At 33.5% G+C, this 17,174-nt stretch overlaps 2 protein-coding genes across 2 annotated transcripts; both read left to right on the forward strand.

Moving 5' to 3' along the window:
* The first annotated feature begins 5,754 nt into the window (after positions 1–5,754).
* LOC104887942 (actin-depolymerizing factor) lies at positions 5,755–9,388 on the forward strand. Its single transcript, XM_010672732.4, has 3 exons — positions 5,755–5,980; positions 7,614–7,879; positions 8,861–9,388. Exons 1-3 carry the CDS (start codon positions 5,966–5,968, stop codon positions 9,009–9,011), a joined length of 432 nt encoding a protein of 143 aa, XP_010671034.1. The 5' UTR covers positions 5,755–5,965; the 3' UTR covers positions 9,012–9,388.
* Positions 9,389–12,236: 2,848 nt separating this feature from the next.
* On the forward strand, positions 12,237–17,036 carry LOC104887943 (cryptochrome-1). Its single transcript, XM_010672733.4, has 4 exons — positions 12,237–13,303; positions 14,183–14,404; positions 14,674–15,380; positions 15,908–17,036. The coding sequence occupies exons 1-4, from the start codon at positions 12,991–12,993 to the stop codon at positions 16,562–16,564; spliced, it is 1,899 nt and encodes a 632-aa protein (XP_010671035.1). The 5' UTR covers positions 12,237–12,990; the 3' UTR covers positions 16,565–17,036.
* The last annotated feature ends 138 nt before the right edge of the window (positions 17,037–17,174 follow it).

Genomic DNA, 17,174 nt, shown 5'->3' on the forward strand with positions numbered 1-17,174 from the left:
ACTGTATAGTAAATGTAAATTAACAAAAAAATTAAAGAAAAAATACATTTTACAATTTAGTTTATTAAAAGAATAACATGTAACTCATCTAATCAAATAGACAATAAATTTCATGTATATTGTAATATATAAATTATATATATTGTAATGTATAAATTTTTCTTCTAATATATACATAAGAAATGAATATAGAAATATCAGTTATTAATGTTCATCAAACCCTTTTTGCTAATAACTCTTGATATGACAATATATATTTAAAATTATATAATACGTCCCTTGAAATCATGGTATATATATTTATATAAATATGTAATGAAATAGTATAAACATAAAAGTAGAGTAGGCAGCCAAGTTGGGCTGGCAATCAGTTCAGGTTTAGTTGGATTTGCGTTCGGGTTTACTAAACATCTAATAAACGGGTTGAAATACTCAACCGTGACCCGACCTATTTGATAAACGAATTACCTGTTTAACCCATTTAATCATAATTATTATTATAGAAAAAATTTCATGTATATTGTAATATATAAATGAAATATATATTGTAATGTACAAATTTTTCTTCTAATATATACCTAAGAAATGAATATAGAAATATCGTACACGATATTATGATCTTGTAATGAGAATCGTATAAATTAAAATGGGTTTAACCTTAAACAAAATAACTAAATGGGCTTGTTATCTAAAATGATATAATATTGTATTAAGAATAGTCTAAAATTGGCTTACAACCCGTGCGATGCACTATACTGAAATATAAATTATCTATAATAATCAGTATTATTATAATCCATATAAATGATTAAATGGTACTAAGTTAATAGCACATACATTGCTTAGGTTAATTTAATTAACTTTGAGTAACATTTAGTGGTCAAACTTGTTCAAACTCGCTTTAAGCTCACATAAATTTTCTTACAATGAATCTAATTGTTTATATCAATATTGTTACATATTAAAAAAATATCTATTCTCCCTAGATAGCATGATTTTCATTTGCGGGTCAGCAAAATATGTGCTGATAATTAATATTAATAACATATATCTAAGAAAAAATATGAAAACCCAAAATATTTCAATTTAGAAATTGAATATTTTGTGATATTTACATTAGAATCATGAAGTGATCATACACAACTAAATATTGAAATAATTTACGAAAGATATAAATGAGAAATAAAAGATTAGATGGCTTTTAAAATTTGTTTACTATTGACTTGCAAAATAATTTACATCTTGACTATTTGAGAAATAATTTATATTAAGATTATCTGGACCCGTGCATAATGCACATGGATTTTTTTTAGTTCTCAAATAGTTTTTTTTAATTCCAAAATTATTGGAATGACTACATTTAAAATTGAAAGATTATAAATTATAAATTTATATTTCATGATATAATGTTTTCATTAGGGCTGTCAAAATTAAAGCTGATCCAATATGATAACCCGTCTTGAATCTAACCTGAAAATTTCGGATTTGGGTTAAAATTTTCAACCTGAAGAAAAAGATGGGTCAGCCGAACCCGACCAGAAAAAATAATGGGTTAGGTTCAGGTTGAATTTTTGAACCTCAAAAAATCCGAATAATCTGACTTTGAAGTGGGGTCAAATTCAAGGCATGCCAACCTATGTTTATCTAACTTGTATTAGACCAAACTCGTTTCTTGAATATTCTAAATTTGATTAAGTTGGTATTTGAATTCAAGACTCACTCAATAGATTGAATTATTGCAATGATTAAATTTAAAATCAGGTCATTTTTGGGTTGGTTTCGGGTCAACCTGAAATCGAAAAGATCGGGTTCAAATTCAAATTTTCGACCTAAAATCAGAATCAAGTCAAGTTTGGATTAGGGGTAAGTGACCCGAAATAGAAATCAGGTGAACTTGAAATTAATCCAACTCGGACTTATTGCTACCCCTACATTATTAATATAGACAAATGACACGTAAAGATAATTATTGTATACTACAATAATATTTAATAATAATGTACTCTACTGGAGTAATAATTAAGCAATATAAAAAGTTGTGAAAATTATCAATCCCGCAACTCCAAAATAAATTGTCTACATTATAAATCAAAATCTACGACTACAGGTAAGTTACATAAATGATAATGTAAAATGATAAGTTATATCAATATTAACATTGTTTATTATTAGTTAGCAACTGTGCCGGAATTATAAACAAACTAATATGATTGTAAAGTACTTCCATTTGGTGAGTGAACTTACCAAATTTATAAGATTGTAATTGATCCATTTTACACGTGGCACTAAAAAAATGAGAATAAGTATAATGATGACATGTGGCGAAATGAGTAATAGCTTGACACATAGGCAAATTTTTCTAGCTTTATATATATATAGATAGAGATTAGAGAAAATCCTCTACTTTTTTTTCCTAATATATACAGAAAATTACAATATGTTTGTTTGATTCATTAGCATTTTATTAATATTCCAATAAAAGATATTTGAGATATGATAAGTACATTGAGCCATTGACAAACACAAATATATAGAGGGGTGCCAATTCTAACATTTTTCATAATATTTGAAGTACTTATTTGAAAAGAAAAGTAATGTCGCATAATAATTGACAAATGTTGTATGGAGAATTACCAATACTTTTTTGTGTAAAAAATGACAAATGTTATATATATATAAATTTGATAACATTGTATTAAAAGTGATTAACTCTTGCACATGGTACGAATCGATTGTTCAAAAAGTTCCTTTTCAAAGTCCTTAAGAGTTAAGAGGAAGATGCATCTTGTGTCGACATATAGTTCGGTTTGTCATATATATTGTGTCATATGGGATTTTTCCGTTCTCTCTCCCGATTGAGATATCCCCTTTCGCCCAAGAAAAATTGATTGAATCATCCAAAATTTGAAGCATGAAATGCAATTATATACTTTCTTTTTGTTCCTCTCAATTTTTGGTATAGATAGTGATGTGAATAATGTGTATTAAAATGGCAAATTTGTAGTTTTTGACAATAACAAAAGAAAATAAAGCTACTAATTTACAAAGTAGGGTTATGCACAACTTCATACTTGGATCGGTTGGACCCGTAAACCTAAATTCTTCAATTACTGGGATCGAGATAGGGCTGGATAATTTAGGTTTCATCCAGGTCTAGTTTAGGTTTATAGCTATTCAAAACTAATTTATGAAGGAAATGAAACTTAGCCATATATAAAGTATCTTCGAACCTATCCTTGATCTTAGTTTTTCTCGTATTTGATTAGTCCTCATAGAGGATGGGAAAGGGATGCAAAGAGTTGGAGAGATAACTTGACATTTCAATTGAAATATAACAAGTTAAGAATCAAGATTGTCCCACACCGGATCGAAAATCCTAATTTCGGGGTTTTACGCAAACCAAGCACCGGACCTGGATTTTGGGACCTAATTGGTCCAAATTCAAGAGTGATCTTGGTTTTCGCACAATCCTAACCCGGAGTACCTCTACTTTTGGGAAATCCTCAAGTTACCTATAATTTTGCCCACAATTAAATAAAATAAGGAAAAACTACTCCATCTTTTCTTATCTTTCTCACTTTGAATTTTGACACTATTCATACTTGGAGAGAATCTTCTCAATTTATAAGAAAACTTACCGTCATCTAGGTCTTGAGGTGCGTACACGAAAGTGAATGATTAAAAAAAGGAGTAATAATTTACAACCTAAAACACCCGAATTTTGTATATGTTAATGAAGTTTCAAATTTTCGTGCTTGTATTGTATACCTAGCACCTAGAAATGAGAAATTAAGTTAGATACTCGATAGTCACAAGTTAGACAATTAGAATTAGCCAAACAATTTGGTTCAAATATATTGGGATCAATTTGATTCAGATTGGGTGAATTTAATAATCAATTCGACAATCCTTGATCATATGACCCATAATGTTTGTTTTCAAGTAATTGATCCAATGTATTAAGGAGCCTTTTCAGTTTCTTTGGACATGAGCTTTTCCAAACACATTATTTACATGATTACAACATATAAAATTATCAATTAACTAATGATTTCTGTGGATGTGTATGCCTGTACAATTCAATTACATAGATGATATTGACTAAAACAACTCATAAATACCAGATGATTCCAATCGATTCAAGTCGACATAACATGTTGACAGTTAAAGCTAATATAAGAACTTTATCCTAATTATTAGATATCATCTCACAAATATAATAATAGGGAATATTGAAGTACAAACATATGATATTAAATTTTTTTGCCGAAGTTCAAAATCAAAACGCAAGTTTAATTATCTATACAAATATATTAAAAGGCGTGCGAAAATAAGAAATTGTGTCACGTGGCACTCTCCTTATGGAGTTTTAGTTCATGTAATTTATGTACAATAAAAAAATTAAGAAATTGCATAGTATAGGATTCGATCCCGAGTTCAAGTACATATACTAAAGTTTTAACCACTAGGCTAAGTTGTATTTAGTGTTATCATCATAAAGTATTATATTAATAAATGAAATTTTTTCTTACCCGGGGAATAGCCCAGGTCTAATAACACTAGTTAACCTTGAAAAAACAGTTAGCTGGATTGAGTTCCAATTTCGTTGAACTTTAACTCGCTTTAATTTTGAATTGTTCAAGTTTGACTATTTCGAATATGGGTTACAAGGTATGTTTTCTTTAATCGATTTTTTCTTGTTTTCATAAAAAAATTCTATAGAAAAATAAAAGAAGAGTTCAGAAAGAAAGAAAGTTAGGACAAAATAGAGAGCGGTTTTAAAAAGTTATAAACATTGAGAAAAATTAAGAAAGTACATAAAATTTAAGGAAAACTCATAAAATAATTTAAAAAGTTGAGGAGAACACACCCAAAGTCGTGCTAAAAACCTAATTCTCTTTGTTGGGTCTTTGAAATAGTTCAAATCATTTTGAGAATTATGTTTGATCTGTTTTAACGAGAAGGTCTACGGTTCGAGTCCCAAGTCGTGTTAAAAAACTTAATTCTTTTGAATCGATGTTTGGGTCAATTTCGAGTTGAGTAAGTTGCAAGTAAGTGTGTGCAGTTTTGGAACGGTACCGAATCGATTTTTTTTGGTCCGGTCTCCGGTCCATGAAAACTTGGGATTCCGGGTTTCCTATCCTGTCCGGTCCGATACAAACTCGGAATTTTCCGGTCCGGAATGGCCGGATTGGTTTTTTTATATTTTTTGTAAAAATAGGTTTGAAGGTTAAAAAAAAAAGTTTAAAAGTTAGAAAGTTAAAACCTCATCTTTATTGCATTTAAGATTATTGTTTCTAGTATTATTAGTTTTTAATCTATTGAATTTATTACTTCATTCGTTTTTTTTTTACTCGCTGCACTTCTCATTTCACGGACTCCTAGGCAATTTTTGGAGAAGAGAGAGGTAGAGAGTAAAAAGAAAAGGGACTCATGTGGGAGGAGAGAGATAAAGAGAGTTTATTTCCCAAAAAAGAAGTGTAGCAAGTAATGTGAAACTTCCCCTAATGGAAAGTGTAGCGAGTAAAAAGAAACGGAGGAAGTAATATGTTTAAAACTTAGCAAAAAAGATTTTTTTTGAATAAAAAATACAATTTCGATCCAACCGGCTCAAAATCAGACCAAATCAAAAAATTTCAGATTCCAATCCACCAATCCAACGAGTCCGATTTTGGATCGATGCACACCCATACACTAAACTTCAAAACAAAGGCTATCAATTCAAAACTCAAACAGATTTCACTCATCACTCTCAGTAGTCCCCATCTGCAAGAATCATATTCCCTTCTTTCAATCAAATTGTTGCCAACCCATACCCTCTTAACTTTTTTTTTCTTGGGCGGCTACTTTTCACTCCACTTTTCTGTGTTTCTCTTCACTATTTCTCTAATTATTCTCTCTCTTTCCCTCAAAATTTCAAATTTTGTAGTGTCATTACCTCTTCTCGCTGCAAAACTACGCAACTATGGCCTTCAGAGGGGTAATCTTACTTTGCCCATTTAAAAATTTTCATTTTTTTATCTGGGTTTTTAATTTTACTTATATATTTTGCTCTGCATGTTTAAATTTTGTGATTTGATCATTGCTGTTTTAGCTGTAACAACATAAATTTGGTCTGATTTTGGTTTTATTTTGTTGGGTTGTTGCTGGGATGTTTGATCATGAATCAGTTGTCTAATGAATTGTTATCTTTGTTGTTATATTTTTTGTATGATTGATTTTGATACATAAAGTTTTTATATTTCTTCTTGATTTGCATGTGGTTGAAATGGGTATTTGATTGTGAATTTATGACCTTTTTGTTTTTACTTTTGGGAGAATTGTAATTTGCAGCCACTGAAATATGTCATTGAAGATTTTGAGATCATCTACACTCTTAACAAATCTTAATACACTTGAAGTTGAATCACTGAATGTGTTGTACATAAAGTAGAAAGTTTGTAAATTGTTTACTCAATAAATCTTGATACAGTTGAAGTTGAATGTTCTGTACATAAAGTAGAAAGCTTGTAATCTTTCCCAAAAAGTTTTGACTTACATTTTGCACACAGTTTCTAAAACTACTGGAGTGGCTTTAGAATTCAAAATATACTTAAAAAATCCACCATCCTTAAGAGGTAACATGAACAAATCACGAAAAATCCACCGGAATCCGTAAAGCATTTGATCATATTGTAAGTTGTGACTTTTTACGAAAAAATAAGTGATTTAAGTCACAAGGTGACGTATTGAATTGGTAGTAATTGAGGATTTTTGCTGAAAATGGAAGGAAAGAGCAATGGAAAGATAGCAATTATGTTGTGATGGACAGGAAGAAGGGAAATGAAAAGATTGCAATTCCTTTTGGTTCATAATTAAACGTCGTATAAGTATTGCATTCAGCAGCTTTTAAGGTTGGCGTTCTACCGTTTTGCAATATACAGAAGACAAATTACCTCAGTAACTCTTGTTTTTAAGAAGATGTGTTTCTTGGCCTTCTAAACGCCCTTGCTGTTCAGAACTGTTGATGTTCGCTGTCTCGGCTGGTTCTTATTTTGTTTTTCTATATTAGGCTTGTTTGATTTGCAGAAACAAATGATGGTAATATCGATGATATTATCTTGTTCGCTGTATCCATTGCTTCTTATTTTGTTATTCTATATTAGGCTTGTTACATATCTAGTAATAAAATGACAGTAACGTTAATGATATTATGTGTGATTTTGTAAGAAATTCCTATGACAATGTCCATACTCCATGGTAATGAAACTGCATCCCTATATATGTATCTTTCTTCGTACATGATAAATCTCCATTACCACTTAGGAAATGAAGGTAATGGAAATTAATGAAATTGAGGTATATGTGGAAATTGACAACTCTTAGCATTACATAGACTGTCATAGACATATACTAGTATTAGCCCTACCAAACAGCTGGTTGCAGGTAATATTGTAATCCAAATCTTATCCATATTCTTCATAGTCCACTATGCATGTTTCTTGCACATCGTGTGGTGCGCTTGCTTTTAAGATTGAAGATTGCTCAAATGACTTTACTGCTTATTATGCGACTTTTTGCCTTGTCTCAAGTAGTTTGAGAATAAGAATCATCGGAATTGTTGTTGGATGCAGAGGAATGCTCAATCCGGTATAGGAGTTGCTGAGCAATGCAAAACCATATTTACGGAATTGCAGAGGAAGAAGGTGCACCGTTATGTGGTGTTCAAGATTGATGAGAAGAAGAAGGAAGTATCTGTGGAGAAGACTGGAGGACCAGCAGAAAGTTATGATGATTTTCTTGCATCATTACCCGAGAGCGATTGTCGCTATGCAGTTTATGATTATGACTTTGTGAATGCTGAAAACTGCCAAAAGAGCAAAATCTTTTTCATCGCATGGTTAGTATTTTGCAATTTGCACATCTATGTCCTAGTTGATTTCAAACTTGTTTCTTGGTCTGTGGAGCAGGGCTTGTAAACTTGTTGCATGTCTAAATATGCAAGTTTCGAACCCAGCTGTTTGAGTGCATCACTGAGTTACTTCGATGACGGCTCTTGTTGTCAGCTTGTAGTATAACCTAATCTCTGCATCCCAATTCCCAAGGGACATGAATTACTTTATGATTCAATTTTTGATTATAATAATGCCTCTTAGCCCTTTTTGTTCAATGCTTCATGTATACTTTGTGCTGAGTGTAGTATAGTTGTCTGCCTATCTATATAAACTAAGCCTGTGACCATCCTCATGGCTCACTTGAAAAGAAGGGGGAAAGTTGGATAAAGTAGAGACATGGACTTGATTTAGATGCTTCGCCTCGTAATATCTTCTCATAATTTATCCTATAATAGTTGTGCGGACTGTGAGTCCAACCTCCATTACTCAATTTCGGGAGATACAAAAGCATAATCCACTATGAATACCATCTCATGAATGTATGTTTTCCAATGTAATATAGTATATGCAACTCTGATTTCTAGGAGGATGAGGTTTTAAACATTTTTTTCTTTGCTATTATATCCATTCGTTTAGAGTTACGATGCGTTCTCTTCACCTTATTTTTTTTTGGTGAACTTATTCGAGCCTATTGGAACTTAGTTGAACTTATTTGTGCTTTATGTGCGCTTATTAGAATTAATTGTAACTTATTGAAGCTTATTTATAAGTTATTTTAATTTATTTGTACTTGTTGGAACTTAAGATGAACACTCTTATTGAGCTGCTATTGTCTCCTCTTTCCCCACTCATTATAATTTGCTGTAAAAAATCCCTATGTAGTACAAGTAAATTTTCCTGATGAACATACCAAATGGCATGCATAACATGTCCTTAATCTCTAATGTGATTTCGATCGTCAATGATATAATTATATTGTATACTAGGTCTCCATCAGTGTCCCGCATCCGCTCTAAGATGCTCTACGCAACATCAAAGGACAGCTTCAGGAGGGAGCTGGAAGGAATCCATTATGAGATTCAGGCCACTGATCCAACTGAAGTGGATCTTGAGGCTCTTCAAGAACGAGCTAAGTGATCAATCTCACTGATAAAGGGCCTTTTTTTTTCGGTTTCTAAAGTAACGCAAAGTAATTGCGTATTTGCGTGTATTGTGAAACAACGATGCATATAGCTTCCTAGTTTGGTCAATAAACTACTTGGAAATCTGGGGAGGCTGATGGAGTAGCTCTTTAACTCAAGGGGATTTCGGTCACTTGTTACTACTTACTACTTACTACTATGCTTCCCTGATAAATGAATGTTGTAATCTCAGGTTACTATACTCTATATATCTGTATGGTTATGTCTATTGTAATCTTGTATCTTTATGTATTGGTCTCTTTGCAAATTGTTGAATGATATATTGATATGTGTTCATTCATTAATTATAGAATGGTTGAACTTATATGATCAGGAGAATTTGTTCCTTATATATAGAAACTGGATGTTGTTTTCATAAAATCTATACTTCCCCAATTTAGTCATCCAGTTCCTCGTATAAAATAGATTTTGTAAACACAATTACATATCCGGATTCACATTCATTTAAACTTACTTTTGGCTCTCTCTGTTCCTTGTTTTTCTTGTTCGTTTGCCGGCTCGCCTATTATCGACCCGCTATCGATCCACTATTCATTTGGCCCGACCTGTTACCGATCCTTTATGAGGTGACCCTCTTATAACCCGACCCGCACTGACCTTGATCCAACCCGTCCAATAACCAGGTCTAATCTCAACTATTGGGGTTTCTTTTCGGAGTGATCTCATGATTTTGAAAATCGATTTAGAAGGTTAGATGATGATGTATCATCTAATAGTTGGCTACCTAGGTAGGGAAAGGAGTTGATAGAGAAGAATAAAAAAAAAGTAAATGGCAAGATAATCCAAAAAATTACCATTGAGAGTAATGAGGTTTCTTAGGCATGTTGCATTAACTGCACATATTGACAAATATGACAATGGATTAATGATCCTTCTTCCTCAATTTCAAATACTATAATTTTGTGAGACTCCTCGTCTGATATCCTAAAATTTTGGAATTCTACTAGTGTTTTTATTTAGAGGTTCACATATTTTGAAGAGATAAACTAGTTATTAGATTCAGGCTATGTTTCGGGTAAGAAAAAAATTCATTTATTAATATAATACTTTATGATAATAATACAATTGGATTTATGCAATTTCTTAGTTCTTTTATTGTACATGGATTACATGAACTAAAACTCTTTAGGAAGAGCGCCACATGGCACAGTTTCTTGTTTTCGCACGCCTTTTAATATACTTCATCCGTTTCTAAATAAGTGCAACATTTGCATAGTGTTTACTATTCACAGTTTAAACTTTAATTAGCTTTGATGATTTACATTTTAGGAAAAACATAGTCATGTGGATCTTGTTAGATTCGTCTGAATGTGAATTTTTTTAATATCAACTTTTTATAATTTTTACTTATTGATAATTGAAGATATTAATGGATAAAATAATGCATTGGCAAACGTGAAAACAAGAAGTGTTGCACTTATTTAGAAACGGAGGAAGTATTTGTATAGATGAGGGTCCGTACAATAAGTAAAATTATTGTAAGTGACCCACCTTGAAGGATGCGTGTAATATTTTAAATCATCATTATATATATAAAACTTATTACCTCTCAACATATGTTATGAAAAAAAAATTTTGGAGTACAGGTAACAATTGAAAAGATTATAACCAAGTTAAAAATTAACAAGACATCCCATTTGACATAATGTCTTATTCAACTCGATTTTAATGTGCATCTTTAATCATATAGTATATATTTGTAAGAATTAAAAATTGATATTTTAAAAATAGATGGTACGACAAATCTAGAGCATTATACAATATATATTCTTATATATTTAGAGAAAGATATAGTAACAGATAAATCTTACAATTACAATATAAAAATAAAAAACAATAGAAATATTACTAAGAATGATATTGCATTGACTTAAAATTAAATTTCATCTACAATTACATTGAGCATCAGGTGGCTTAACGGTATCGACATCACCTCCAATCCCAATGGTATTGGCTTAGTAGAATTTGTGTAGGGTTGCAATAGATGTCAATACTTTATTTATTAGATCTTGTCAATGATTGTGATTTTGCCATACTACAATTGTATTTATGTCCATTTAATATGTACTTCCTCCGTGTTTTTATTCTTGCTACATAGAGAAAGTGGGGTTTTTTTAAGAAAGGTAGAGAGAGAAAGTAGGGGACCACTACTTTTTGAATAAAAAAACATTTGTTAAGGGAAAAGTATGAGTATTTTAAAAGAGAAGGTGGGGGACCACCAACTTTTTAATAGTATTTTAAGATTTTTATGGTGAAAAGGAATCCATTTATGGTATGTAGCATCTATTGTGACATTTCCATTTAAGGGAAATGTAGCATTTATAAAAAAACGGAGGAAGTATTTGTTAGTGTTGACTTATATTGCACATATTATATGATTGAATGGATTTTAATTAAAAAAAGCTATAGTCTATATCCAAAAAGAATCTTGAAATGTTAAGCATTTCCTCAAAACTTTTTAAAATCGCCTCGATTCTAACAAACATTTTCAACTTTACCCTTCCCTTTTTTTTCTTTTCTTTTCCCAAACCACCACCTTCTGCCACCACCTCCATTCCCACAGCCACCGCCTCCACCACCCACCAGCAGCCCCCACCCCACCCTCCCTCCCTCCAGGCTCCACCCCTACCAGCAGCCCCCACCCCTGCAACCCCCATGAGCAAGCCAACAAAACCAAAAAAAATTTCGCTCCTCCACCACCGAAACGTTCGACGTTTCCACCATGGTTAGAAGGTCCTGACCGGACGTTCCGGTGGTGGAGGAGCAAATATTTTTTGGTTTCTTTGGTGGTTTGCATGATTTCGGTGGTGGTGGTTAGGTAGTGGCGGGGTTCAGTAGATAGTGACGGTGAGGATGAAAGATAAAATTAAGGGTAAAATTGTATTTCTAATTGCAATTTAGAGCGATTTAAAAAAAAAATTAATACGGCGTTTAACAATCTCCAATCATTTCGGTAAAAAAGAAAAGAACTTATTTACCTCAAAATCCTTTTTGCCGACATATAAACTTACAAAGGCCATCAAAAAGATACGAGAATATCCAAATCTTGAATGGGAGAGCATTCATGAGTTCATGGACAAATGAAAACAATGATCAATAGATAAGATAGTACACAAATAGACATTATACTGGTAAAAAAAAAAAATGGCCACATGCACCACTCTCTACATAAAATAATTTACAGTCCATGTTAACATCATCATCACTGTCAAAAATTACTAATTTATTCTATCCTAATTGGGTATGACTCTGTTACTTTTGTCATTACTTCTTTCACATAGATCCTGGAGTCAGATCTTCACTTTCCTCTTTAGATACGTAGCTTTTTACTCTCTCTTCTTAATTGTTTTATCAATTCTTGAAGCTTATTATTGAAAGGTTTGCGTTTTATGTTTTGATTCTTAGTCTAACAATTCTGGGTTGTTATATAATTAGTATGTGATTTCTGGGGTTTTTGATTTTTCATTTAGAAAAAGTGGGTTTGTCTAAGTTAGGGAATTTAGTTGATGGGTTCATGATGAACTTTAAGTTTCATTTTGGAATAGAGAATTGTTCTGTTTTTGCTTAGTTTTTTTGGTTGATTTTTGTTTGATGATTTTGTTTGGGTTGTGTTGGAATTCTGCAATAATTAAGCAAGTGAATAGTTAGAAAGCTTTAGTTTTGATCAAAAAAAGAAACTTCCATTTTCTTTGCATAATTTTGGTCAGAGTTGATTGCTTTTGGCTTGTTTTTAATGCTAATTTAAGCTCTCTTACCCTAGATCTTATTCTGATTTAAAAACAATTTGGGGGAAATTTTTGAGCCATCTTTAAGCAGCTGGGATACTTAACTATTTAAGTAAAGATTTGTTGGAGTAACTAGCTGATGGAAGTAGGAATTTGTATGTAAATCATTACTGGATTTGGTATTAGAAAATGGGAAGCAACTCTAAGACTATTGTTTGGTTTAGAAGAGATTTAAGGATTGAAGACAATCCTGCTTTGGCTGCAGCAGCCAGAGATGGTAGTATCTTTCCTGTATTCATATGGTGTCCTAAGGAAGAAGGGCAATTCTACCCTGGCCGAGTTTCGAGGTGGTGGTTGAAGGAATCCCTAGTCCATTTGGATCAGTCATTGAGGTCACTAGGAGTCGAACTGGTGTTAATTAAGGCGGAGAATACTCTTGATGCCATGTTCGAATGTATAAATGCCACTGGAGCGACTAAAGTCGTGTTTAATCGACTTTATGGTGAGTTTCGATTTCTAAATTCCGCTTAAAATGCGTATGATGCATGTATCTTTTACTTTTCTTCTTGTTTTTGTTACAGTGTGCAGGTTGTTTTAAGGATTGTGTTTAGTCAATATATACTAGTAGGATTTAGGATTATGCTTGCAAATCTAACAAGAACTATATGAGAAAGCCTTTAATCACTAACAGTTAGAATCCGTTTTTCAGACTGTAACATATGTTAATGGTACCAAATAAGCATTATGAGTCCCAATATAATGTTTTGTAGTACTAGTAGTACCAAAAAGTGCTTAATTAGTAGCATAATTACCTGTTAGAGTTCAAATTGGACTTCAAGTGTTTGTATTTAGCAAGCCTTAAGCAAAGGAAGTTATGCATACTACCATATAAGACTCCCTTAACACTATGAGAAATAAACAATAAGTTTTCCAGGGTATTCAGACAATGACAGAGTTGTGATGATTGAAGTGGTTAAAACTATCTACATTAGAAATTCTTGTAGCCATAACCGTGATTTGGCTATCAGCATACCTTAACCAAGATTTAGCTATCAGCAGACATTATCAAAGTTATCCCATGAATTAATGGCTTGTGCCAGAGCAGTGAGCTTAGTGTATGAGACGCTAGGGATTGCTTGATAATCTTAATATCAAGCTCTCTTGTAAGGTAGAGACGGAAAGGAAGCAGTCATGTTGTGGTACAGAAATACGAGAAAAGATGCAGGAATCTGCTTGTCTATTTATTCTTCGTAGAACCTGTTACATATATTTAGAAATTGGAAGAGATGGTTGGTTTGTGCTGAAAATGAAGAGTAATAGGCTCTCTGTCCTTGTTAGCGTTGGCTTATACTTAGTTCCTGAATTTGCGTGTTTCTTGCAGATCCTGTCTCTCTTGTTCGTGATCATAACATCAAGCAAAAACTTGGCGAGCAGAACATTGCTGTCCATAGCTACAATGGAGATTTGTTGTATGAACCATGGGAGGTGTATGATGAAAAAGGACATGCTTTTACAACATTTGCTCCTTTTTGGGACAAGTGCCTAAGCATGCAGTTAGATCCAGCTTCACTTCCTACCCCATGGCGCCTTGTCCCAGCTGCAGGTGCATATTAGTATCATGTACTCATTTTCTTGTTTTCTTCCTTTGTTTCTGCTATTACTTAGGTGCTACGAGGTCACCATGTGCCCTCTCACGTAAAAAAGGTCAGGTGACTGGCACGCGACTTATTTTATTTGAGAGGTGACACCATGCCAGAGAACATGATAGAGTTGTGTTGTATCGAAGTAATTTTGTTAGTCAACCAAGAAGTTAAAAGAATATTATTAATTAAGAGAGCAATTGATTGGAGTGCCTATCGTGTTGTCTGACAGGATCTGTTAAGAGGTTTTCAATTGAGGAATTGGGTCTTGAGAATGAATCAGAAAAACCAAGCAACGCTTTGCTACGAAGAGCATGGACCCCAGGTTGGACCAATGCTAATAAAGCCCTTGCAGAGTTTGTCGAGCAACAGCTACTGGAGTATTCAAAGAACCGGGTAAAGGTTGGAGGGAATTCAACATCGCTGTTGTCCCCTTATCTTCATTTTGGGGAGCTGAGTGTAAGAAAAGTATTCCATTCTGTGCAAATGAAACAGCTGTTGTGGGCAAATGAAGGGAATAGTTGTGGTTTAGAAAGTGCAAAAATGTTTCTTAGGGCTATCGGATTCAGAGAATATTCTCGATACCTTTGTTTTAACTTCCCTTTCACCCATGAAAGACCCTTGCTGAGTAACTTGAAGTATTTCCCTTGGAATTCCGATCAGGCACTTTTCAAAGCTTGGAGACAGGGTCAAACCGGGTATCCGTTGGTTGATGCAGGTATGAGAGAGCTTTGGGCAACTGGGTGGACACACAACAGGATGAGAGTGATAGTTGCAACTTTCTGTGTCAAAGTTCTGCTGCTTCCTTGGAGATGGGGAATGAAATACTTTTGGGATACACTTTTGGATGCGGATTTAGAGTGTGATATTCTAGGTTGGCAGTATATCTCTGGGAGCTTGCCGGATGGTCATGATCTTCACCGCCTTGATGACCCAGAGGTACATTAGCTGTGCCCCGTGTTACATTTTTTTTATTCTTTTGTTTTCATGACTCATCTTCTTTACATAATTGATTCTAGTGTGCTGTGTTAATGATAGGTATATGCATTTTATGTATGTAGATAGATGCTACTAGCTTCATGCCAAATTAGACTGCGTATTTCTATTGTAGTTCGGCCCAAATAATAGGTCGATCATTTCTCTGAAGTTGATGGGCTAGCAACTTGAAGTTTCCGAATCTCGCTCCTCGTAATACTGATTGATATCCTTCTTGTATGAATTAAAATATAGACGCTATATTGATATTCGTTATAGTGGAGATGTTAGAATTAAAACCGTGATGCATATTTTGGTCTTTTACCTGAATTCCTTATTGATCGCAATCGGATGTGGGCATTTGGCCTATTTTTTAGGCACGGAGGGAGTAATACTTTTTCCTTTACTTTGTCTTTTTTGTTGGGTTTCTCTCTGTTTCTTCTTGGGATTCGTTTTCTAAAATCTACTGTTCTCCGTTCTGTTTATTTCAGCTTCAAGGTTCTAAATATGACCCAGAAGGGGATTATATCCGCCAGTGGCTGCCAGAACTGGCAAGAATGCCAACCGAGTGGATTCATCATCCTTGGGATGCACCTGCTTCAGTTCTTAAATCGGCAGGAGTGGAACTGGGATTCAATTATTCAAAACCAATCATTGACATAGAAAAGGCTCAAGAAAAGCTAATTGAGGCAATTTGTCTAATGCAAGGCAAGGCAGGAGCTGCAGAAACAAACGGAAACAGTGAAGTTGTAGTCGATAATTCTGAAAATTTCAGAAAATCATCTATTCCAAAGGTCATCTTGAAGGAAAATCCAACTTGCGTTTCAGCATCATCCCGTGATCAACGTGTTCCCTCAATGCAAAATTTGAACAACAATGTTTCGCCAAATGGGAAGAGACCAAGAGTCAGCATAGAAGATGGAACACCTGAACCTAATGTGAAGGCTTGCAACGGCAATACTGAAGCAATAAGTGTTCGTGAAGCAGACCTGTGCTCTACAGCTGATTCATCATCAGCTAAGAGACAGGCAACAAGCAGTAGTTCTTCATTGTGTGTCCCACATACTTATTCTGTATCATCAAAAGGCAAGGATCTGTTTAATTGTGAATCTTCTGATGCGAAGCACCCCTGGAAAGAACGCGGATGAGGAGTAGAGTTCTTCAAGTCAGGAACTTTTATGAGTAGCTTCTTTCAGAATGAATAGTCTCTCTTAAAGAGAAGACACAAACTTTGATAATCTTAATTGCTTCCGCTTGCAAGTATAGCTACGGGGTTCTGGAGTAGGCATCGTATGCACGTGAAGTCGCAAACTCTTACCCCTGTAAGTTAATAGCCTTCTGTACTAGTATTCTGTAGTCACTGTTTATTAAGTCTATGTCAAAAATTAAACAAATAAAAGGTATTTATAACTCATAACAAAAGGTAAAAGAGGCGGAACCGAGTTCGAGTCAGGATAGTTAGTAATATCGTAGTTTCCTTTCTGAAGAATGTATGATTGTGTTGTTACATGCATCAGTTTAGTTATTGTGAAAGTGTACTGCATAATTTAAATCATAACCAACTGGCTGTCTCATTCAGTTCATGTTATTATTGAATTAAGGATTATAATCTTGTTGTTATCCTATGTTCACCGGTTGCTCTATCATATACTTATTGAACATTTTTGTGTAAGTCAGATAAATGGAAGTTTGCCTATGTCCTTAGATTTGATGCTCTGTAAGGAAGTGTAGCTTCCATAATTTGATAGCTTCTGACAA

Source organism: Beta vulgaris, chromosome 3 (assembly GCF_026745355.1).
Source record: "Beta vulgaris subsp. vulgaris cultivar EL10 chromosome 3, EL10.2, whole genome shotgun sequence".
NCBI classification, from domain to species: domain Eukaryota; kingdom Viridiplantae; phylum Streptophyta; class Magnoliopsida; order Caryophyllales; family Amaranthaceae; genus Beta; species Beta vulgaris.

Excerpts from the sequence above, each read along its gene's own strand:
- LOC104887942 (XM_010672732.4), top strand. Across the intron at positions 7,880-8,860 it reads AAAATCTTTTTCATCGCATG|GTCTCCATCAGTGTCCCGCA; the intron begins GTTAGTATTTTG and ends ATTGTATACTAG.
- LOC104887943 (XM_010672733.4), top strand. The coding sequence starts at position 12,991 with ATGGGAAGCAACTCTAAGACTATTGTTTGGTTTAGAAGAGATTTAAGG. Across the intron at positions 14,405-14,673 it reads GCGCCTTGTCCCAGCTGCAG|GATCTGTTAAGAGGTTTTCA; the intron begins GTGCATATTAGT and ends GTTGTCTGACAG. Across the intron at positions 15,381-15,907 it reads ACCGCCTTGATGACCCAGAG|CTTCAAGGTTCTAAATATGA; the intron begins GTACATTAGCTG and ends TGTTTATTTCAG.